Genomic DNA, 18,666 nt, shown 5'->3' with positions numbered 1-18,666 from the left:
CTGAAGAGATCTTAGACGGGAGGTCACCCGTCATTCATGCAACACCCCTGCCCCAGCAGTGTTTGTTTTATTAGGCCTTTCGCATCTTTAAAGTGCCATTTTGAATGATATCTTGGAACCTGGGGTGTTGGCAGGTTGCAATCAACCGACTTGTTTGGCAGCGCGGGGCTTACATTGGCAGGCAAACATTACCTCCACCAGCAGTCAAGCTACTCATTGAGGGTTTGGCTTGTGCGCGCAGTGGATGTCGCTCGCAGTGTCTCACAGGAGCATCTGCAAATGATTAGTTTACATACATTGTTTTTGGCTAGGAATCCACATAAGCTGTTGCCTCCAGAGGACGGGGAATTATTCTGGGTTTCAAGGAATGCTGAAACCAGCGCAGTGTTGAAGTGTTACTTGTGGTTCTCAAAATATGAGTCGGGTCTCCTGAGGGAAGGCAGAAAGGGTGTCTAGGGTGAAACTTAAGGCTCTCCTTAGCCAATCTGAGCCCCATCTTATTTTGCTTTTTTGATGTGCTGAGCTGGCTGACAATGGCTGGCTGAGTGTCAGTGAAGCAATCCGTTCATTTTATTATTGATTTACATGGATGTTTTTTCTTCAACTCTGGAACCCCCCTCTTTTACCCACAGCGCCACCCGCGTCCCTTTTGTAAGATATGACAGACATTTAAAAGGTAAAGGGACCCCCGACCATTAGGTCCAGTTGTGACCGACTCTGGGGTTGCCGCTCTCATCTCGCTTTATTGGCCGAGGGAGCCGGCGTACAGCTTCCGGGTCATGTGGCCAGTATGACTAAGCCGCTTCTGGCAAACCAGAGCAGCGCACAGAAACGCTGTTTACCTTCCTGCCGGAGCAGTACCTGTTTATCTACTTGCACTTTGATGTGCTTTCGAACTGCTAGGATGGCAGGAGCAGGGACTGAGCAACGGGAGCTCACCCCGTCACGGGGATTTGAACCGCCGACCTTCTGATCGGCAAGTCCTCGGCTCTGTGGTTTAACCAACAGCGCCACCTGCATCCCTTATGACAGACATTAGCGCTATGCAATTCAGAGAAACGTTCAACGTGGGTTTGAAAGCAAATTCAAAGTTATTATACAGGTTGCTATCTAAACATCAAAGGCACCCCGTTTATTGACTGTGAGATGCTTTAAGTACTTTGCAATAGTGGATTATATTTTGTAAGTTAACAGTTTATATATTTTGAAGCATATGCAATGCTTTAGTCTAAACTTTGTTTCAACACTTAATGCAATGAGCAAATAAGAGTGTTCACAAACACTGCATATCTGAGTTGATATTTTGAAGACGGTTCCAATTAGATTTTTCCCTGTCTCTTGCTAGTTCCTCCCATTAGGAGCCTGTTTAACCAACAAAAATTGTGGTAAATCTGTTCCCAGATGCTGCTGCTACAGATGGCTGCTGGAGGAAACTGCATCACCATGTTTTTTGTTTTGTTTTGCTGTTGTGGGGTGTGTGGGGGAAAACAATTTGTCCACTGAAAGCCCTTTACAAACCAAGTCATAATTAAGCTCTGGCTTCCTTTGTGTTCTGAGACTCTTCCTCTTCTTTGCATCTTGATTTTTACTGTTTTCCTCCTCCTGTTCCTTCCCTGAAAACAGTCCCACCTGCGATCAAAGGCGGAAACATTACCGCTGAAGTGTCAACGTTGCTGAACAGTGTGCTAAAGCTGGAATGCGAGACAAGGGGAATCCCAGCTCCTACCATAACGTGGTATAAAGATGGACACCCTATTGCGTCTAGCCCAGAAGCTCTTTACCTGGACAGGGGGCAATTCCTTCAGATTCTTCGTGCACAAGTTTCTGACTCTGCAAAGTACAGCTGCCAGGCAACCAACGTAGCTGGGACTGCTGAAAAAATATTCCTAGTGGATGTCTACGGTAGGAAGGAGACGAGAAAGAGCACACTTATTTGTTCAGCGTGCAGTCAGAAAACTCGGATTTGATCTGTCCAGCCGATCTGGGCCTCCCCTTGCCTCTTCTTGGCTTGCTATTGACTGCTCTTAGACTCAGGTTTTCAGTTGGTTTGAGGGTCGAGCCAAATTGATATAGAAAGCTGTAGAGGGTGACAGACTTATTTTAAGCATAATATGGGTGATAAGGAGAGGTGGGGGAGCTGGACCCTGCTCCATTCCCTGCCTGCACATCCCTTCTGAAACTTCTCCTCCTTGGTCAGTTTTCTCCCGGTGCAGATTCCTTCCAGTCTCAAGGAACACCAGTGGGCTCCATCTCCTACCTCCTCTCCCATGTTGTGCTTTAGATGCATCCCCTTTTTATAAAGGCAGACCCATAGAGGATAAGGATATCAGTGGCTGCTAGTCATTCTGATGGCATAATAATAATAATAATAATAATAATAATAATAATAATAATAATATATTATTTATACCCCACGCATCTGGCTGGGTTTCCCCAGCTGCTCTGGGCGGCTCCCAACAGAATATTACAAACACAATAAAACATCAAACATTAGAAACTTACCCAAACAGGGCTGCCTTCAGATGTCTTCTAAAAGTCAGAGAGTTGTTTATTTCCTTGACATCGGATGGGAGGGCATTCCACAAGGCGGGCGCCACTGCTGAGAAGGCCCTCTGCCTGTAACCTCACTTCTTGCAGTGAGGGAACCACCAGAAGGCCCTCGGAGTTGGACATCAGTGTCCAGGCTGAACGATGGGGGTGGAGATGCTCCTTCAGGTATACAGGTATATATTACCTCTGGTATCACAGAAGCAGTAGGTATCAGTTGCTGGGTAACACAAGTGGTGCTGTCCAGAGGTTCTGTTTATGGGGTTCTCAAACCCGTCTGGTTGACCAACATGAGGGTGGGATAGTGTTTGAGCAGATAGGCCCCTCCAACCCAGCGGGGCTCTTAATGAGTTCTTACGTTTTAAGTTGGCAACAACCCACTTCTTACACCTTATGGGTTCACCACAATGTTGAGACTGCCCATCAACAATCACTACCCCCAGGCATTATTCAGGGGAAAGTCACAAGTCGAGAAGCAGCTCAGAGTGATTCAGCTGTTGAGCTTTCTCACTGGAAATTACTTACTTTGCTTGTCATGAGGAAATCCAGCAACATATGACAGCTTTGAATTAAAAAAATGGCTTTCCCTACAAAAAGCCAGTTTAACCAATGGGTGCCCTCACTTACCATATTTTTCGCTCCATAAGACACACCTGACCATAAGACGCACCTAGTTTTTAGAGGAGGAAAACAAGAAACAGTGGGTGTATGATTTTTGTGGTTCATGCTGTAGCGACAGACATGATATGGTAGCCCAGTGCAAAAATCCTGACAATCCATGTGGATCCGTGCTTTGTAACCATGTTTTTGCGCGAAACAATGGATGTGTGTGTCCAGGCTATAGCCATGGACATGCTATGTGATCTGATGGTGAATTTGGGGTGACCCAATGCAAAAATCCTGAGGATCCATGTGCTTTTACCTCCCCCTCCCAGGCAGCCTCCTTTATCTCTAGAGTCCCTTATCTCCCTTCCTGATCGCTTGCTGATCAGCTGCTCAGTGGCTTTGTTTCAACACCTCCTTCCCTCTTTCTAAAAAAAAAAGTACGATCTGCTTTTTGCCCCTGGGCAATTCAGCTCCAGGGACCACGCATTCGCTCCATAGGACTCACAGACATTTCCCCTTACTTTTTAGGAGGAAAAAAGTGCATCTTATGGAGCGAAGAATACGGCACTTTGTGGCATTGACCAGCCTGAAAATACTTTCCGGGTTGAAATGCCTCTTATTAACCATGGTTTTGCCATACAAGATAATTCCTTAGTTACCTTTAAACCAAACCAATTGATTTGAGAGTGGCTTGGATTTTTGAGTGGTCACAGAAAATAATGGCTTGGATTTTTGAGTGGTCACCCTTTTCCTCTCCATTTCCTTCCAGTTCCTCCAGTTATTGAGGGCGACTCTGAAGCAATCCAGAACAAGCAGGTGGTTTCTGGCAGTTCCGTGGTGCTGGAGTGCAATGCTGCTGGCAACCCACCTCCCCTGCTGACTTGGCTGAAGGATGGAGTTCCCGTGAAAGCCAGCGACAACCTGCACATTGTGTCTGGTGGAAGGAAGCTGGAAATCATGAATGCTGGAGAGGCTGATGATGGCCAGTATGTCTGTGTGGCTACCAGCATCGCAGGAGAGAAGGAAATCAAATATGATGTGGAAATCCTAGGTGTGTAAAAACAGAGTTTAAGCTTTTTATTTAACCTGCGCTGCCAACCAGGTATTTCCACAAGTTTCACTTACGTCAACCTTCCCCAACCTACTGTTTTCCAGCTGTTGGTGTCCAACTCCCGTCAGCCTCAGCTAGTGCAGCAAATGGTCAGGGATAATGAGAGTTGTGATCCAAAACATCTGGATGGCACCAGGATAGGACTGTTTTTTTCTTTATGTGATTTATTATTATTACTATTATTTATTACTTACATCCCGCCTATCTGGCTGGGCCTCCCCAACCACTCTGGGTGGCTCCCAATGGAATATTAAAAACACGATAAAACATAAAGCTTTAAAAACTCCCTAAACAGGGCTGCCATCATCTAAAAGTCGGATAGTTGTTTATTTCTTTGACATCTGATGGGAGTGCGTTCCACAGGGACGCCACTACCGAGATGGCCCTCTGCCTGGTTCCCTTGTAACCTCACTTCTTGCAGTGAGGGAATCACCAGAAGGCCCTCGGAGCTGGACCTCAGTGTCCGGGCCAAACGATGGAGGTGGAGACACTTCTTCAGGTATACTGGGCTGAGGACGTTTAGGGCTTTCAAGGTCAACACCAACACTTTGAATTGTGCTTGGTAACATACTGGGAGCCAATGTAGGTCTTTCAGGTCTGGTGTTATATGGTCTCTAGGGATGCAGGTGGCGCTGCGATCTAAACCACTGAGCCTCTTGGGCTTGCCGATCAGAAGGTTGGCGGTTCGAATCTTCACAATGGGGTGAGCTCCTGTTGCTCTATCCCAGCTCCTGCCAACCTAGCAGTTTGAAAGTACATCAGTGCAAGTAGATAAACAGGTATCGCTGTGGCAGGAAGGTATATGGCGTTTCTGTGCACTCTGGTTTCTGTCACAGTGTCCCGTTGCACCAGAAGCAGTTTAGTCCTGCTGGCCACATGACCCGGAAAGCTGTCTGCAGACAAATGCTGGCTCCCTCGGCCTGAAAGCAAGATGAGCGCTGTAACCCCATAGTCGCCTTTGACTGGACTTAACCGCCCAGGGGTCCTTTACTTATATAGGCTCTATATTAAATTTGTAATGGACTGTCCCTCTCCATTTGTGTGACATATGGATTTTGTTTTTGATGGGGAACAATAGACAGTACCGGGAGATTTAGCAACTCCTCATTAACATGTTTCTTTAAACCAAACCTTCATTTAATAATGGTTTCATTGTCTAAAGTTCAGTGGCCTGTTTCATTACATCACTATGCACCACTTGCAGGGTTTGGGGTTGGTGGACTGATGCTGCCTGGAAATTTGTGCTGATTTTTATGCTTCTGTGCTAGCAAAAAATTGCTGTTAAAAAGTATAAGCTCTAAACCATCTCTCGTCCAATGAAATTTTGAATCGTCCAAGAAAGGATGGACCATGAAATAGTATTTTAAATCATTTTAAAATAAAATAAAATTCTGACAGTACTTTTATTTGTGCCTTTGGGTTTGCTGTCTTTCCAGTGCCACCAAGTATGGAAGGGGAGAATGAATCTACAGATTATATTGTGATTCTCCACAGCTCCCTGGAGCTGGACTGCCCAGTAACAGGAACGCCTCCGCCGACTATCACGTAAGAAGCTATTGTTCAATGCAAAAAGAGAGACAAAGGAACAGAAAAAAAATCCATGACTTGTGTCAGATTTTGGTTGGAAGAGCAAAGAAAAGGATGTAGTTTAGCAAAGGTTAACAAAGTTCTAGAAAATGAAGTAGTAGACCTTTATTACCTTTCCTATGGTATAGTTGCTGTCTTCCTTTGGTGGAACTATAATTTTCTGATGCATTATTACTCATTTTGCACACAACTGGGCTGGCTAAGATAAATCCATCCATCCATAATTTCAGGAGTCAAGTCACAGATCTGCCTTCGACTCCTAAAACCTCAGATTTTCCAGGATGCCATGTTTTCTGTAGTTGCTCGGTTGATTCTCTTGCCTGTCAGGACATTTTTCTAGCTTTTGTGAAGCTGACAAATATCTTGGGCACCTCTGCTTTTTAAAAAGTTTGATCTTTCATTCCTGGTTCCCATCCCCTGTCATTTTTTTCATGGCCTAGAAAGCAAACAGTGAAAGAGAGATTAGGGTTAACATGCAGAAAGAAAAGAAAACAAAGCCTTATTGTTGTTGTTGTTTAGTCGTTTAGTCGTGTCTGACTCTTTGTGACCCCATGGACCAGAGTACGCCAGGCACTCCTGTCTTCCACTGCCTCCCACAGTTTGGTCAAACTCATGCTGATAGCTTCGAGAACACTGTCCAACCATCTCGTTCTCTGTCGTCCCCTTCTCCTTGTACCCTCCATCTTTCCCAACATCAGGGTCTTTTCCAGGGAGTCTTCTCTTCTCATGAGGTGGCCAAAGTATTGGAGCCTCAGTTTCAGGATCTGTCCTTCCAGTGACCACTCAGGGCTGATTTCCTTGAATGAATTGGCTTGATCTTCTTGCAGTCCATGGGACTCTCAAGAGTCTCCTCCAGCACCGTAATTCAAAAGCATCAATTCTTCGGCGACCAGCCTTCTTTATGGTCCAGCTTTCACTTCCATACATCACTACTGGGAAAACCATAGCTTTTACTATACGGACCTTTGTTGGCAAGGTGATGTCTCTGGATTATATGCTAATCCAAAGCATTGTTTTGTCTATAACCATGAGGCAAAGGTCCGTGGAGTCTTTGGTCAGGTGCCAATTACTTATGGAATGTTTCAGGGACCATTGGGAAAGGCTCTTTGGGTACGAATGCCATAGAATCATAGAATGGTAGAGTTGGAAGGGACCACAAGGTTCAGCTAGTCCAACCCCCTGCAATGCAGGAATTTTTGTGCCCAATGTAGGACTCAAATCCACAACCCTGCGATTAAGAGTCTTATGTTCTACCGATGTGGTTCACATTGAACCTTTAGAGTACAATGAGTATCATTCATTCCCAAGATTCCAGTGTCCATTCACTGTTTTCTTCCCTTCCATTGTTTACCTTCCTACAAGAATCCACTTTCCTTCTTTTTCTCTGTTCCTGGTTTCCCATGAATGTAACGGTTTCCCATGCTTTACCTCGCCGATACAACTTGTGTTAGCGTAAGGAAGAGAAGCTAATAGATGTGTGCATCAAGATCAAACACATACAATGGATGGCCATATATACATTTCGAACTGGAGAGCATTCTCTCTAGTTCAGGGTATTTGAGGTCAGTGGCCAAGATGGAAGCTGGAGAACTTGGAAAATCTGGAGCCCAGAGCTTGGAGTTCACTGGGCAAGTCAGAGAGCAGACTCCTTCAACTTCTACAGGCTTGGCCAATGCAGAAATTCTTCGCAGAACTCTAGCCCAATGGTTGCCATTAATTTGATTTGAACTGATTTTATAATGAATTGATTTTAGAATTTTGCATTACTTTACTGTTGTTAGCCGCTCTGAGCCCGGCTTTGGCTGGAGAGGGCGGGATATAAATTTGTTGTTGTTGTTGTTTAGTCGTTTAGTCGTGTCTGACTCTTCGTGACCCCATGGACCAGAGCACGCCAGGCACTCCTGTCTTCCACTGCCTCCCGCAGTTTGGTCAAACTCATGTTCGTAGCTTCAAGAACACTGTCCAACCATCTCGTCCTCTGTCGTCCCCTTCTCCTTGTGCCCTCCATCTTTCCCAACATCAGGGTCTTTTCCAGGGAGTCTTCTCTTCTCATGAGGTGGCCAAAGTATTGGAGCCTCAGCTTCACGATCTGTCCTTTCAGTGAGCACTCAGGGATAGATAGATAGATAGATAGATAGATAGATAGATAGATAGATGATAGATAGATGATAGATAGATGATAGATAGATAGATAGATAGATAGATAGATAGATAGATAGAAATAAATAAATAAATAAATAAATAAATAAATAAATAAATAAATATTTGCCGGTCTCAGAGATGGAGGTAGCATGCCCATATTCTCTTAGGCAGCTGGAGAGTTGGGAGACCTGAACAAACACAATCCACAGTAGTTCGCTGGGCGAAGTGTCAGACTCTGAATGAAGCTCAGCCTCCGTAGCCTGTGTTAGTTTGTGAATACTTTCGCAGGTATCTTACGATCCCCTAGCTTATACAAATGAGACCTGCTTTTTAATCCACCAGGTGGTTGAAAAATGGCCAGCCTATCGAAGGGGGAATCGGATATAAGATCTTACTAAACGGACGCAAGCTTCTCATCTCGCGGACTGAAGTCTCGGATACTGGCCATTACCAGTGCGTAGCAACAAACAAGGCAGGCGAAAACAAAAAGGAATTTGATGTGACGGTGCATGGTGCGTTGTCTCTCCAGGAAAGAAAATTGGGGGTAGGGTGGGGGAGAGGGAATGTCTCTGAATATATTTCCTTATCAAACAGCCTTAAATGCGTGGCGGTTTCGCTCAATGTATAACACCAGAATTTCAGGATTCTAAATTGCCTTATGCTGATCACAAGAGAAGTACAGTGGTACCTCAGGTTACATACGCTTCAGGTTACATACGCTTCAGGTTACACACTCCGCTAACCCATAAATAGTGCTTCAGGTTAATAACTTTGCTTCAGGATATGAACAGAAATCGGGCTCCGGCGGTGCGGCAGCAGCAGGAGTCCCCATTAGCCAAAGTGTTGCTTCAGGTTAAGAACAGTTTCAGGTTAAGAACGGACCTCCGGAACGAATTAAATACTTAACCTGAGGTACCACTGTACAGGGGAAGGCATTCCCTTTTGTAGCAGTCTTTGTTTACCTGTCTAGTTCCAAGTCTTGCTCTAGATCTTATGGAATGGGATGGTGAGAATCAACACATTGCTGCTTTTTTAGCAGGGGAATTAAATAACCAATTGCCGTTTTCAGTGGTAGCTGAATGTTTTAACATCTTGTAAGATTTGAAAGAGATCCTTTCCTACTGTCTTGATAACTGTATGCAGGTTTATAGCAGCTGGATTGTGTTGCATAACACTCTGTGTTGATTTTTTTGTAGTTCCTCCAACAATAAAATCGACTGGGCTCCCTGAGAGATCTGTAGTGATACACAAACCAGTAACCTTGCAGTGCATTGCCAATGGCATACCCATCCCTTCAATCACTTGGTTGAAAGACAGTCGGCCTGTAAATACAGCGAGAGCAAATATCCGGGTACGTATCACAATTTCAATAGTCCACAGCATCAAATGATTGCCACGCCAGTTTCCAGGAGAACAGAGGCACCCAACAAGCAAGGTGGTTGCACAGAATTTTGTTGGTGCAGGAACGTTTAAACATTTGAGTTGCACCCCCATCGTTCAGTCTGGACACTGAGGTCCAGCTCCGAGGGCCTTCTGGTGGTTCCCTCACTGCGAGAAGTGAGGTTACAGGGAACCAGACAGAGGGCCTTCTTGGTAGTGGCGCCTGCCCTGTGGAACACCCTCCTACCAGATGTCAAAGAGAACAACAACTACCAGACTTTTAGAAAACATCTGAAGGCAGCCCTGTTTAGGGATGCTTTTAATGTTTGATGTATCATAGTATTCTAATATTCTTTTGGAAGCCGCCCAGAGTGGCTGGGGAAACTCAGCCAGATGGGCGGTGTATAAATAAATTATTATTATTATTATTATTATTATTATTATTATTATTATTATTAGGGATTCTTCAGCAGAACGGTGCAGGGGGTGGAGAATATTGTTCTCATATTGTGCTGCTTTGTCAGCGCAAGTGTTTTAGACCCTTCAGATTCACAGTTTCCCATTTGCCCTCCCACCTCCTGGCCTTTCCAGAGGCTTAAAAATGGAACATCATCAACAGTAGCATCCCAAGTGGTGGGGCAGATCCATGGAGCCACCGGCCCAACACCAGGGTCACTGCCTGGGCAGAGATAGGGCAAAGCAACATCAGGTTCATGGGACTTCACAGGCACACTAACAGGAATGCCTGGTTGGCCAGCAGTGTTTCTGTGCAGCCCTGAACTTGCCACGGTAGCAGGAACCCCATTGACAAGAGAGCGACTCAAGATAAAGTCCCTACCGGAAAAGAATGGCGGATGAAGTTGATGGACTATGCTAAAATGGCTAAAATGACCGGAAGAGTCAGAAATCAGGAAGACCAAAATTTTAACAAGGAATGGGGGGAAACTGATAACCTACCTTAAAGACCATTGTAAACAGTTAAAATCTTTAGTAGGGTTGGAATAACATTTGTAGTTTAATGGTGAATTTTGGACACAGTGGAGAGGTAAAATATTTGGATTATTATAAAAGATGCAGGAGGAAAGGATTAACAATAGGACCCACAAAGGGGAGGATGAAAATCCAGGAGATTCCTTGGAATCTTGTTTTTATGATTTATGTTTGATATATCTCCGTAAAATTTTAATTTGAAAAACCAAATAAATAGACTTTGTAATTGGCAAGAGAGCGACTCTGTTGTGCCACACACACTGCTACTGCTCATTGCTATAATTTAACCGTGAAACCTGCTTCCCAGTGTACCTTAGTTCTGTTTAATATGCCAATAGCTTAAAACCCCCAGGCTTTTTTCCTAGGTCAATTGAAATGAAGGGAGGGGAAGCAGAGCTCTGCAGTGGATAAGAAGAAGAAAGAATCACAAAGTGGAATGTTGTCTTTGGTAATCCTCATAATGGGACGCAGGTGGCGCTGTGGGTTAAACCACAGAGCCTAGGACTTGCCGATCAGAAGGTCGGCGGTTCGAATCCCCGCGACGGGGTGCGCTCCCATTGCTCGGTCCCTGCTCCTGCCAACCTAGCAGTTCGATAGCACATCAAGGTGCAAGTAGATAAATAGGTACCACTCCGGCGGGAAGGTAAACAGCGTTTCCGTGCACTGCTCTGCTTCACCAGAAGCAGCTTAGTCACATGACCCAGAAGCTGTATGCCGGCTCCCTTGACCAATAAAGCAAGATGAGCACCGCAACCCCAGAGTCGTCTGCGACTGGACCTAATGGTCAGGGGTCACTTTACCTTTACCTAATCCTCATAACAGGCCAAGATTAGAAAACAAGCACACAAAAGAATGCCTTGATCATTTACCTAAGACCAAGCATGCAAATGAATTGCATTTATTCTTTATGCATGATTTATTCCAGCTGCTGAACTGGAACTTTAGCAGTGGGATTTTGGATTTTTAAATCCAAAAATCCAGAAGTAAGCAGCTTGAATATAATTGTCATTTGGAAGGAGAGCTGATAATATGCATATCCTATTGGAAATCTCTGTGGATGCTTGTTTTTTCTTTTCCCATTCTGGAGCAGCTGGAGTCCTCCGGACGCATCCTGCAGATCGCCAAGGCTTTGATGGAAGATGCTGGGAGATACACCTGTGTGGCAACAAATGCAGCTGGCGAGGCCCAGCAACATGTCCGACTGCATGTGTATGGTAATGGTTTTCCCAACATGGAACATAGCCTATTGATTATGCTAGGTCCACACATGCATGCTCCACATACATTCTCCTGCTCAGCTCTTGCTGTTTTGCAAGCGTTTTAGGTGTTTGTGATAGCATCTAGCAGCTCCCGACATTTTTATGACACACCCTTTCCTTCTTGTCATCTATGCAAGCATTCGTTTTTCAGAGGAGTCCCCAGTATTGTGATTTGAGGACTTGTCCCCTGCTTGGGAATAATAAAAACACGTGGACACGGCATATTAGGTTAATGGGCAAGAAAAGGCCACAACCTTATTGATTACAGCATGTGAGAGGTATTGGCTTAGGCATTGGACAACAGCAAATATTGACTCCACCCACTCGGAGAGGGGTGAGTCTGACGAGGGGTTAACCACCAGTAGGGGGAGCCTGTTGATGCAAATACAACTATAAGCTCTCCCCTGATGTCACCGGGGGTTATGCCATGGCCCCCCGCCACATAGGGCATCGGACAGGATCCATGACCACCGGATTCCTTTAACGGAATACCCATAAGTGAAGGGGTAGGCGGTGGCCACACCTTGCCCTTCCACACGCCAACAACACATTCCAATGCCTAACCGCCAAATACCGAGAATGTTGTGACGATTGCTACGAGGTAGGCGAAAAAAACCCAAGAGGCTGGTGCCAATTTGCCAGTTGGAAAAAACTCCTACCAGGTCCCCTGGGCAACCAGGGCGACCAACCATAGGTCCATAGCAAGGTCAAGCGAACACCTATGCGCTAAAGGGAGTGGTGGGTGGGTGACGCGAAGAAAACGGCAGCGGAATGGGGAGAAGAGCTGGCGCGGCCGCATTTGAGCGGCTAAACCACGCCCCCCGAGCGTCGACCTGATTGGGCGCCCTTCTGGGAGGCGTGGCGCACCAGCGTCAGTGGGAGGGCAGGGGCTGGAACGCCCCCTGCGTAGCTCGGGAATCAGTTCCCGCTCACAATCCCTCCCCTCCGGAAGGAGGAGAGGCTTTGTGTAGGAAATGATTGGTCGCATGTGAGTCTGGTGATTCGGGGCCAGCTTTGATGAGAAGATTTCTGCTCACAGCAAGGGAGTTTTACCTGTCACCAGGGGTGACTTACACAGATACCCTCAAATGGGGTGCCAGGACACTGATGACTGTGCACTGGGGAAGGCAGGCTAGGGACACTGGCAGTGTCAAGAAGGACACTGACAAACTGGAACGTGTCCAGAGGAGGGCAACCAAAATGGTCAAAGGCCTGGAAATGATGCCTTATGAGGAACGGCTAAGGGAGCTGGGCATGTTTAGCCTGGAGAAGAGGAGGTTAAGGGGTGATATGATAGCCATGTTCAAATATATAAAAGGATGTCACATAGAGGAGGGAGAAAGGTTGTTTTCTGCTGCTCCAGAGAAGCGGACACGGAGCAATGGATCCAAACTACAAGAAAGAAGATTCCACCTAAACATTAGGAAGAACTTCCTGACAGTAAGAGCTGTTTGACAGTGGAATTTGCTGCCAAGGAGTGTGGTGGAGTCTCCTTCTTTGGAGGTCTTTAAGCAGAGGCTTGACAACCATATGTCAGGAGTGCTCTGATGGTGTTTTCTGCTTGGCAGGGGGTTGGACTCGATGGCCCTTGTGGTCTCTTCCAACTCTATGATTCTATGATTCTATGATTCTTTGACTAACTCAGGAGAGGGGCCTGTGAGGCAGCAGAAGCTTCAGAGCTGGAGGGTGGAGCACAGGATGGGTTGGAAGAAGAGGAGGCAGGTCAGGCAAGTGAAGGGACAGCTGCTTCCCCACCTTCTCCTGCATCACTGTCTCCCATAACTAGGAGGGGACTGAAAAGGGATGAGCAGAGGACGTTCCCATTGAGGCATAGACTCCAGTCGCAAGTGCACAGCCCATTGGGGGAAGGTACATAAACTGGTGGTCTCCAAAGAGCATGGACCTGATGCTAGGTTGGTGTGTGTAGCTATCAAGAGCTGTAGAAGCTACCGTAAGTGGTATCTTTAACAATAAACAGTTTATCTGCCCTGTGCATTCCCTTGACATGGGAACAGATGTGCTTAGGGATGGCAGAAGGGAATTATAAATACCACACATCCTTTTCGTTCTCACATCATCTACATTCCTTGAACCGTGCTCCCTCTGTTTGTGTGGTGTGAGGTACCACAACACCTGAAACATCCCAGAGAAGAAGGGAAAAACCAATTGGGTCTCTCCATGTTCTGGTTTAAGAAATATGTGTGCCTCTTCTACATGAGGCCCAGAGGGTGTCAGCACGAGAACGGGCCTTCTCTGTATTGCCTCCCCAATTGTGGAATGCTCTCCCCATGGAGGTTTGCCTGGAGCCTTCATTATATATGTGTTGATAATGTCACAGAAACTGGATAAGCACAGAAGAAAGCCTTCATATATGTGAGATTGAACAACCAAGATGATAATCTTTTCATCCTTTTCTTCCCAGAACCACCAAGTTTGAAGGATGCAGGAAAGATGATAAACGAGACTGTGGTTTTGAACAATCCAATACAGCTGGAGTGCAAAGCATCTGGAAATCCTTTGCCAGGTACATACACACTCAGAAGTTATTGCTCGTAATTAAAAAAATAAATAAATTGGGTGAGCGGGAGGAGAGTTGCCGTATTTCAGGATTCACCTTACCCTAAAGTAGCTCCATGAAACATAATTGGATTTCTCTTCCAGTAGATGTTTTGTGTAGCTCATGTGCTGCAAACCCATCTGTGTTGTCTTGGGTGGGATTCAACTAAGTTGTTGCAGGCACAAAACAAGGTCCATTTGTGCAACAAACGCCCTTCCCTGCATCCTCTAAATCTCCTCTGCAGGATTGGGGAAACCCCAGAACAGTTTAAGGGGGGGTGTGGAACAGGGGGAAACCCCCTTGCACGAGTGACCCTTGTATCCTGCATTCATACCCCTCTTAGTGCAATGCTGAATCCCATCAAGCGTTTGTTGCGGTAACATTTCTGGTACTGGTATGGCTAAGTTGCCAGGAATGTACAGAATGTTCACAAACACTGCATGTGCTTCCTCGGAAAATGGGAAGAAGTAGTTTAGGGACGCGGGTGGCGCTGTGGGTTAAACCACAGAGCCTAGGACTTGCCGATCAGAAGGTCGGTGGTTCGAATCCCCACAACGGGGTGAGCTCCCGTTGCTCTGTCCCAGCTCCTGCCAACCCCTCACAGTTCGAAAGCACACCAGTACAAGTAGATAAATAGGTACTGCTGCGGCAGGAAAGTAAACGGCGTTTCCATGCGCTCTCGTTTCTGTCATGGTGTTCTATTGCGCCAGAAGCGGTTTAGTCCTGCTGGCCACATGACCTGGAAAGCTGTCTGCGGACAAACGCTGGCTCCCTCAGCCTGAAGCGAGATGAGCATAGTTGCCTTTGACTGGACTTAACCATCCAGGGGTCCTTTACCTTTTTAACTTTACCTATGTGGGTTAAACCACAGAGCCTAGGAATTGCCGATCAGAAGGTCGGTGGTTCAAATCCCCGCAACGGGGTGAGCTCCCATTGCTCGGTCCCAGCTCCTGCCCACCTAGCAGTTCGAAAGCACGTCAAAGTGCAAGTAGATAAATAGGTACCACTCCGGCGGAAAAGTAAACGGCGTTTCCCTGCGCTGCTCTGGTTCACCAGAAGCAGCTTAGTCATGTTGGCCACATGACCTGGAAGCTTCCTTGGCCAATAAAGCAAGATGAGCACCACAACCCCAGAGTCAGTAACGACTGGACCTAATGGTCAGGGGTCCCTTTACCTTTACCTAGTTTTGCGAGGCTGCCGGAGGGCTGGGAAGGGTGCAGATATTGCGTGTTGCCTTAAGTGTGCTGGATCGACTGAGGCCGTGCATGGATAGATGGTGCAATCGGCTTCCCCTCAGAGCGTCCTCGTTGCTACGAATTGGGGATGGGTCTTGCTCATTATCCAGAGCATTCTTTTAAAGTTGCTGTCTACTTCTCTGCGACAAAAAGAGCCTTCGGGGTGGATTTGCTGACTAACCACATGACATGTACAAGGCTGCTTCTGACATTGCGAAATCGGATGCAGAGACTCCAGGAGTGAGGCTGAAGAAAGAAATTGGCTGCTTTTGAAGCGGCTCCCTTGATTGCCTTGGCAGAGACGACATACTAAACTCTTGGACTGGGCTGAATTTGCCTTGGGGCTGGCTCTGCTTTTGCTGGCTCCTGCTTCCTTTATCATTCCTTCTCACCCCGTAAATGTAGAAACAGATTTTCAGGATGAGCTTGTTTACATATGTATGTGTGTCGCTGGATCACTCAACACTTGGCCATTTGTGAACTGGCCTTGGGCCCATCCGGACTGATGCTTTCTTGCGGGTATGTGCAGGCGCATGTCGTCGACACATGAGTAGTGCATTTGAAGTGGGTTTATGCTGGATTGTCCACACGGCACCCTGTTTGTTGTGGGAGATTGCATCCATATTTTAATTCCACCCATTCCATTGTCAGTGCTCCTATTGTTTTTAAGTCCCCCACTTCTCTTTGCAATGACAAACCTAGACAAAAGCAGAGACATCACCTTGCCAACAAAGGTCCGTATAGTTAAAGCCATGGTTTTCCCAGTAGTGATGTATGGAAGTGAGAGCTGGACCATCAAAAAGGCTGATCGCCGAAGAATTGATGCTTTTGAATTATGGTGCTGGAGGAGACTCTTGAGAGTCCCATGGACTGCAAGAAGATCAAACGTATCCATTCTTAAGGAAATCAGCCCTGAGTGCTCACTGGAAGGACAGATCCTGAAGCTGAGGTTGCAATACTTTGGCCACCTCATGAGAAGAGAAGACTCCCTGGAAAAGACCCTGATGTTGGGAAAGATGGAGGGTACAAGGAGAAGGGGACGACAGAGGAGGAGATGGTTGGACAGTGTTCTCGAAGCTACCAGCATGAGTTTGACTAAACTGCGGGAGGCAGTGGAAGACAGGGGTGCCTGGCATGCTCTGGTCCATGGGGTCACAAAGAGTCGGACACGACTAAACGACTAAACAACAACAACAACTTCTCTTTGAGCAAAACTTAGATGTGCTTTGATGCCATGCCACCATATTTCCATGTGTACATTTTTATGTTTAGTATCTAGAAAATTTCAGGTGGTTTATAACTGTCAAATAAAAAATCCTAAGTAGTGTGGGCTGTTGTAGGGATGTTATTCCAAAGCATATTGTTATGGGGGTGGGGCAAGTGACCAGTGAGGAAAACAATAACAGGCCACAGAGACAGCTTGAATATGCAACCTGATGGGCAGTTATTGGGCAGTATCCGTTCTCGAAGCTACCAGCATGAGCTTGACCAAACTGCGGGAGGCAGTGGAAGACAGGAGTGCCTGGCGTGCTCTGGTCCATGGGGTCATGACAAGTCGGACACGACTAAACAACAACAACAACAACAATCCCTCTAACACATCCTCTTAGCGCAAGTTTTCCCGCTGGGGTACAACGGGACTTTCTCCCCTTTCTTTTGCCCTGCACCCTCTCCAAATCTGTTCCAGAGGGTTGGAAGGAGCCCCTATAATAGATTTAGGGGGCATGGCGGGGGGAAGTTCCATTGCACAAGTAGAAATCCTAGTGTTGATGGGACCATGACTTAGTGTTGCTTCGGATATAGCCTTGTGGCCTAATTAGGGCTGGGTTTTCAACACTGTGATAAACACAAGCTAAACATTCTGATATGCCATATTTTATGATGTCTGAAATAAGGATGGAGCTAGGTAGAGGCGTTGGCTGACTTCACAATTTTTCCTGCATCACGATTTTTGCCTGCTCTCGTAATTCTCAAGAGCTGAGTCAGCAGAGTTAACAGGAGCTGCAGGAATCGAGAGAAGCGTTGGCTGGCTTGACCAGTTTTCCAACGTTGGGATTTTTACATAGCACGCAGTCACACGCACATAATGATTTTGCCAGGTCAAAAATTATTAAACCGATATCACAATATGGACTTCAAACTGGTCGATATATTGCCCAGCCCTAGTCCTAACGCTGAGCTTGTTTGCATTTCAAAAGTGAGAAGGAAATCCTTAATTTTTTCCCCACCCGCCCACCGCCATTGCTTTTCTGCATTTGCCATCCAAGACGGAGGCACTCAAAGCCTCTGTTTTACTTTTGTGCATGAGTGGCATTTGAACATAACAGGCAGTTGCCTTCCCTCGCCCCTTCCAAGGAGCTTTTGAGTTTTAGATAAATTCATAGCAGCGAATTCTAGACCCATCTCACCAGCCTCTTTTACTTAATTTCCTCTTCAGTCATCACGTGGTACAAAGATAACCACCCTCTCACCAACACCGCCAGCGTCAGCTTCTTGAACAGAGGGCAGGTTTTGCAGATTGATGGCGCCCACATCTCCGACACTGGCGTTTATAAATGCGTTGTGGCGAATGCAGCAGGAATAGCCGAGCTGTTCTACAGCCTCCAGGTTCACGGTAAATATTTCTTCTCATAAAAGAAGGACTGCTCGAGGGGAGAAACACCTCTCCGCATTTCATCTGCTCTTTTCATGTTTTATTTTGTGCACTTAATAGCTTCCAGGTACTCGTTAAAATCGTTTCCCAGGAGAAAACTCAGGAAAGATTTAGTCCAGAGCTCAGTTCTGTAGCACCGGCAAAACTTAAAAATGGGAGAACACTCCGTTCTGAAGTTTTTCCTCGACAGAACTGTGCAGTGTAGTCGTGTCTGGAAGACAGATTTTAATGTTGCCTTTTCAGCAAACTGAAGTGTTTATTTCCTTGTTGCTAGTCTTTCACTCAAGTAGCCGTCAACCTTTTCAGACCCTCGAGACACCTTTAACCACTTCCAACAACAATGTGTTTTTTAAAAAATAATAAAATAAAATTCCATTGTTTTCTTATAGTCTGGCCAAATCAGATGCAACTACAGAACACAGGTTTTTACTTGGGTCCAAAAAATTCATACAGATTTAAATGCACAAGCCAAGGTGTTTGTTCTTCCCTTTGAGGGCAACGAGAGAAAAAATAAATTTATGTTCTCCTTGGTTTCCTTGCCACAATCTTTGTGTGTATGGGGAATACAAACCCTGGTTTGTCTTGGTAATTGCTCAGCC

General features: G+C 46.1%; 1 protein-coding gene across 1 annotated transcript in view; it reads left to right on the top strand.

Annotated features, from left to right (window-relative positions):
- Nucleotides 1–18,666, top strand: part of HMCN1 (hemicentin 1) — a 314,679-nt gene that overhangs the window by 163,006 nt on the left and 133,007 nt on the right. Inside the window, exons 31-38 of the mRNA XM_081866236.1 lie at nucleotides 1,624–1,902; nucleotides 3,923–4,204; nucleotides 5,701–5,809; nucleotides 8,336–8,505; nucleotides 9,190–9,344; nucleotides 11,454–11,577; nucleotides 14,045–14,146; nucleotides 17,852–18,028. Of these exons, the coding sequence (XP_081722362.1) occupies nucleotides 1,624–1,902; nucleotides 3,923–4,204; nucleotides 5,701–5,809; nucleotides 8,336–8,505; nucleotides 9,190–9,344; nucleotides 11,454–11,577; nucleotides 14,045–14,146; nucleotides 17,852–18,028 (1,398 nt within the window). The remainder of the gene's footprint in view (nucleotides 1–1,623; nucleotides 1,903–3,922; nucleotides 4,205–5,700; nucleotides 5,810–8,335; nucleotides 8,506–9,189; nucleotides 9,345–11,453; nucleotides 11,578–14,044; nucleotides 14,147–17,851; nucleotides 18,029–18,666) is intronic.

The sequence above is a fragment of the Podarcis erhardii genome, assembly GCF_964252035.2.
Source record: "Podarcis erhardii genome assembly, chromosome: 6".
Classification (NCBI taxonomy): domain Eukaryota; kingdom Metazoa; phylum Chordata; class Lepidosauria; order Squamata; family Lacertidae; genus Podarcis; species Podarcis erhardii.
The sequence above is the reverse complement of the archived record's forward strand: the minus strand, read 5'-3'. Positions and strand labels throughout refer to the sequence as shown.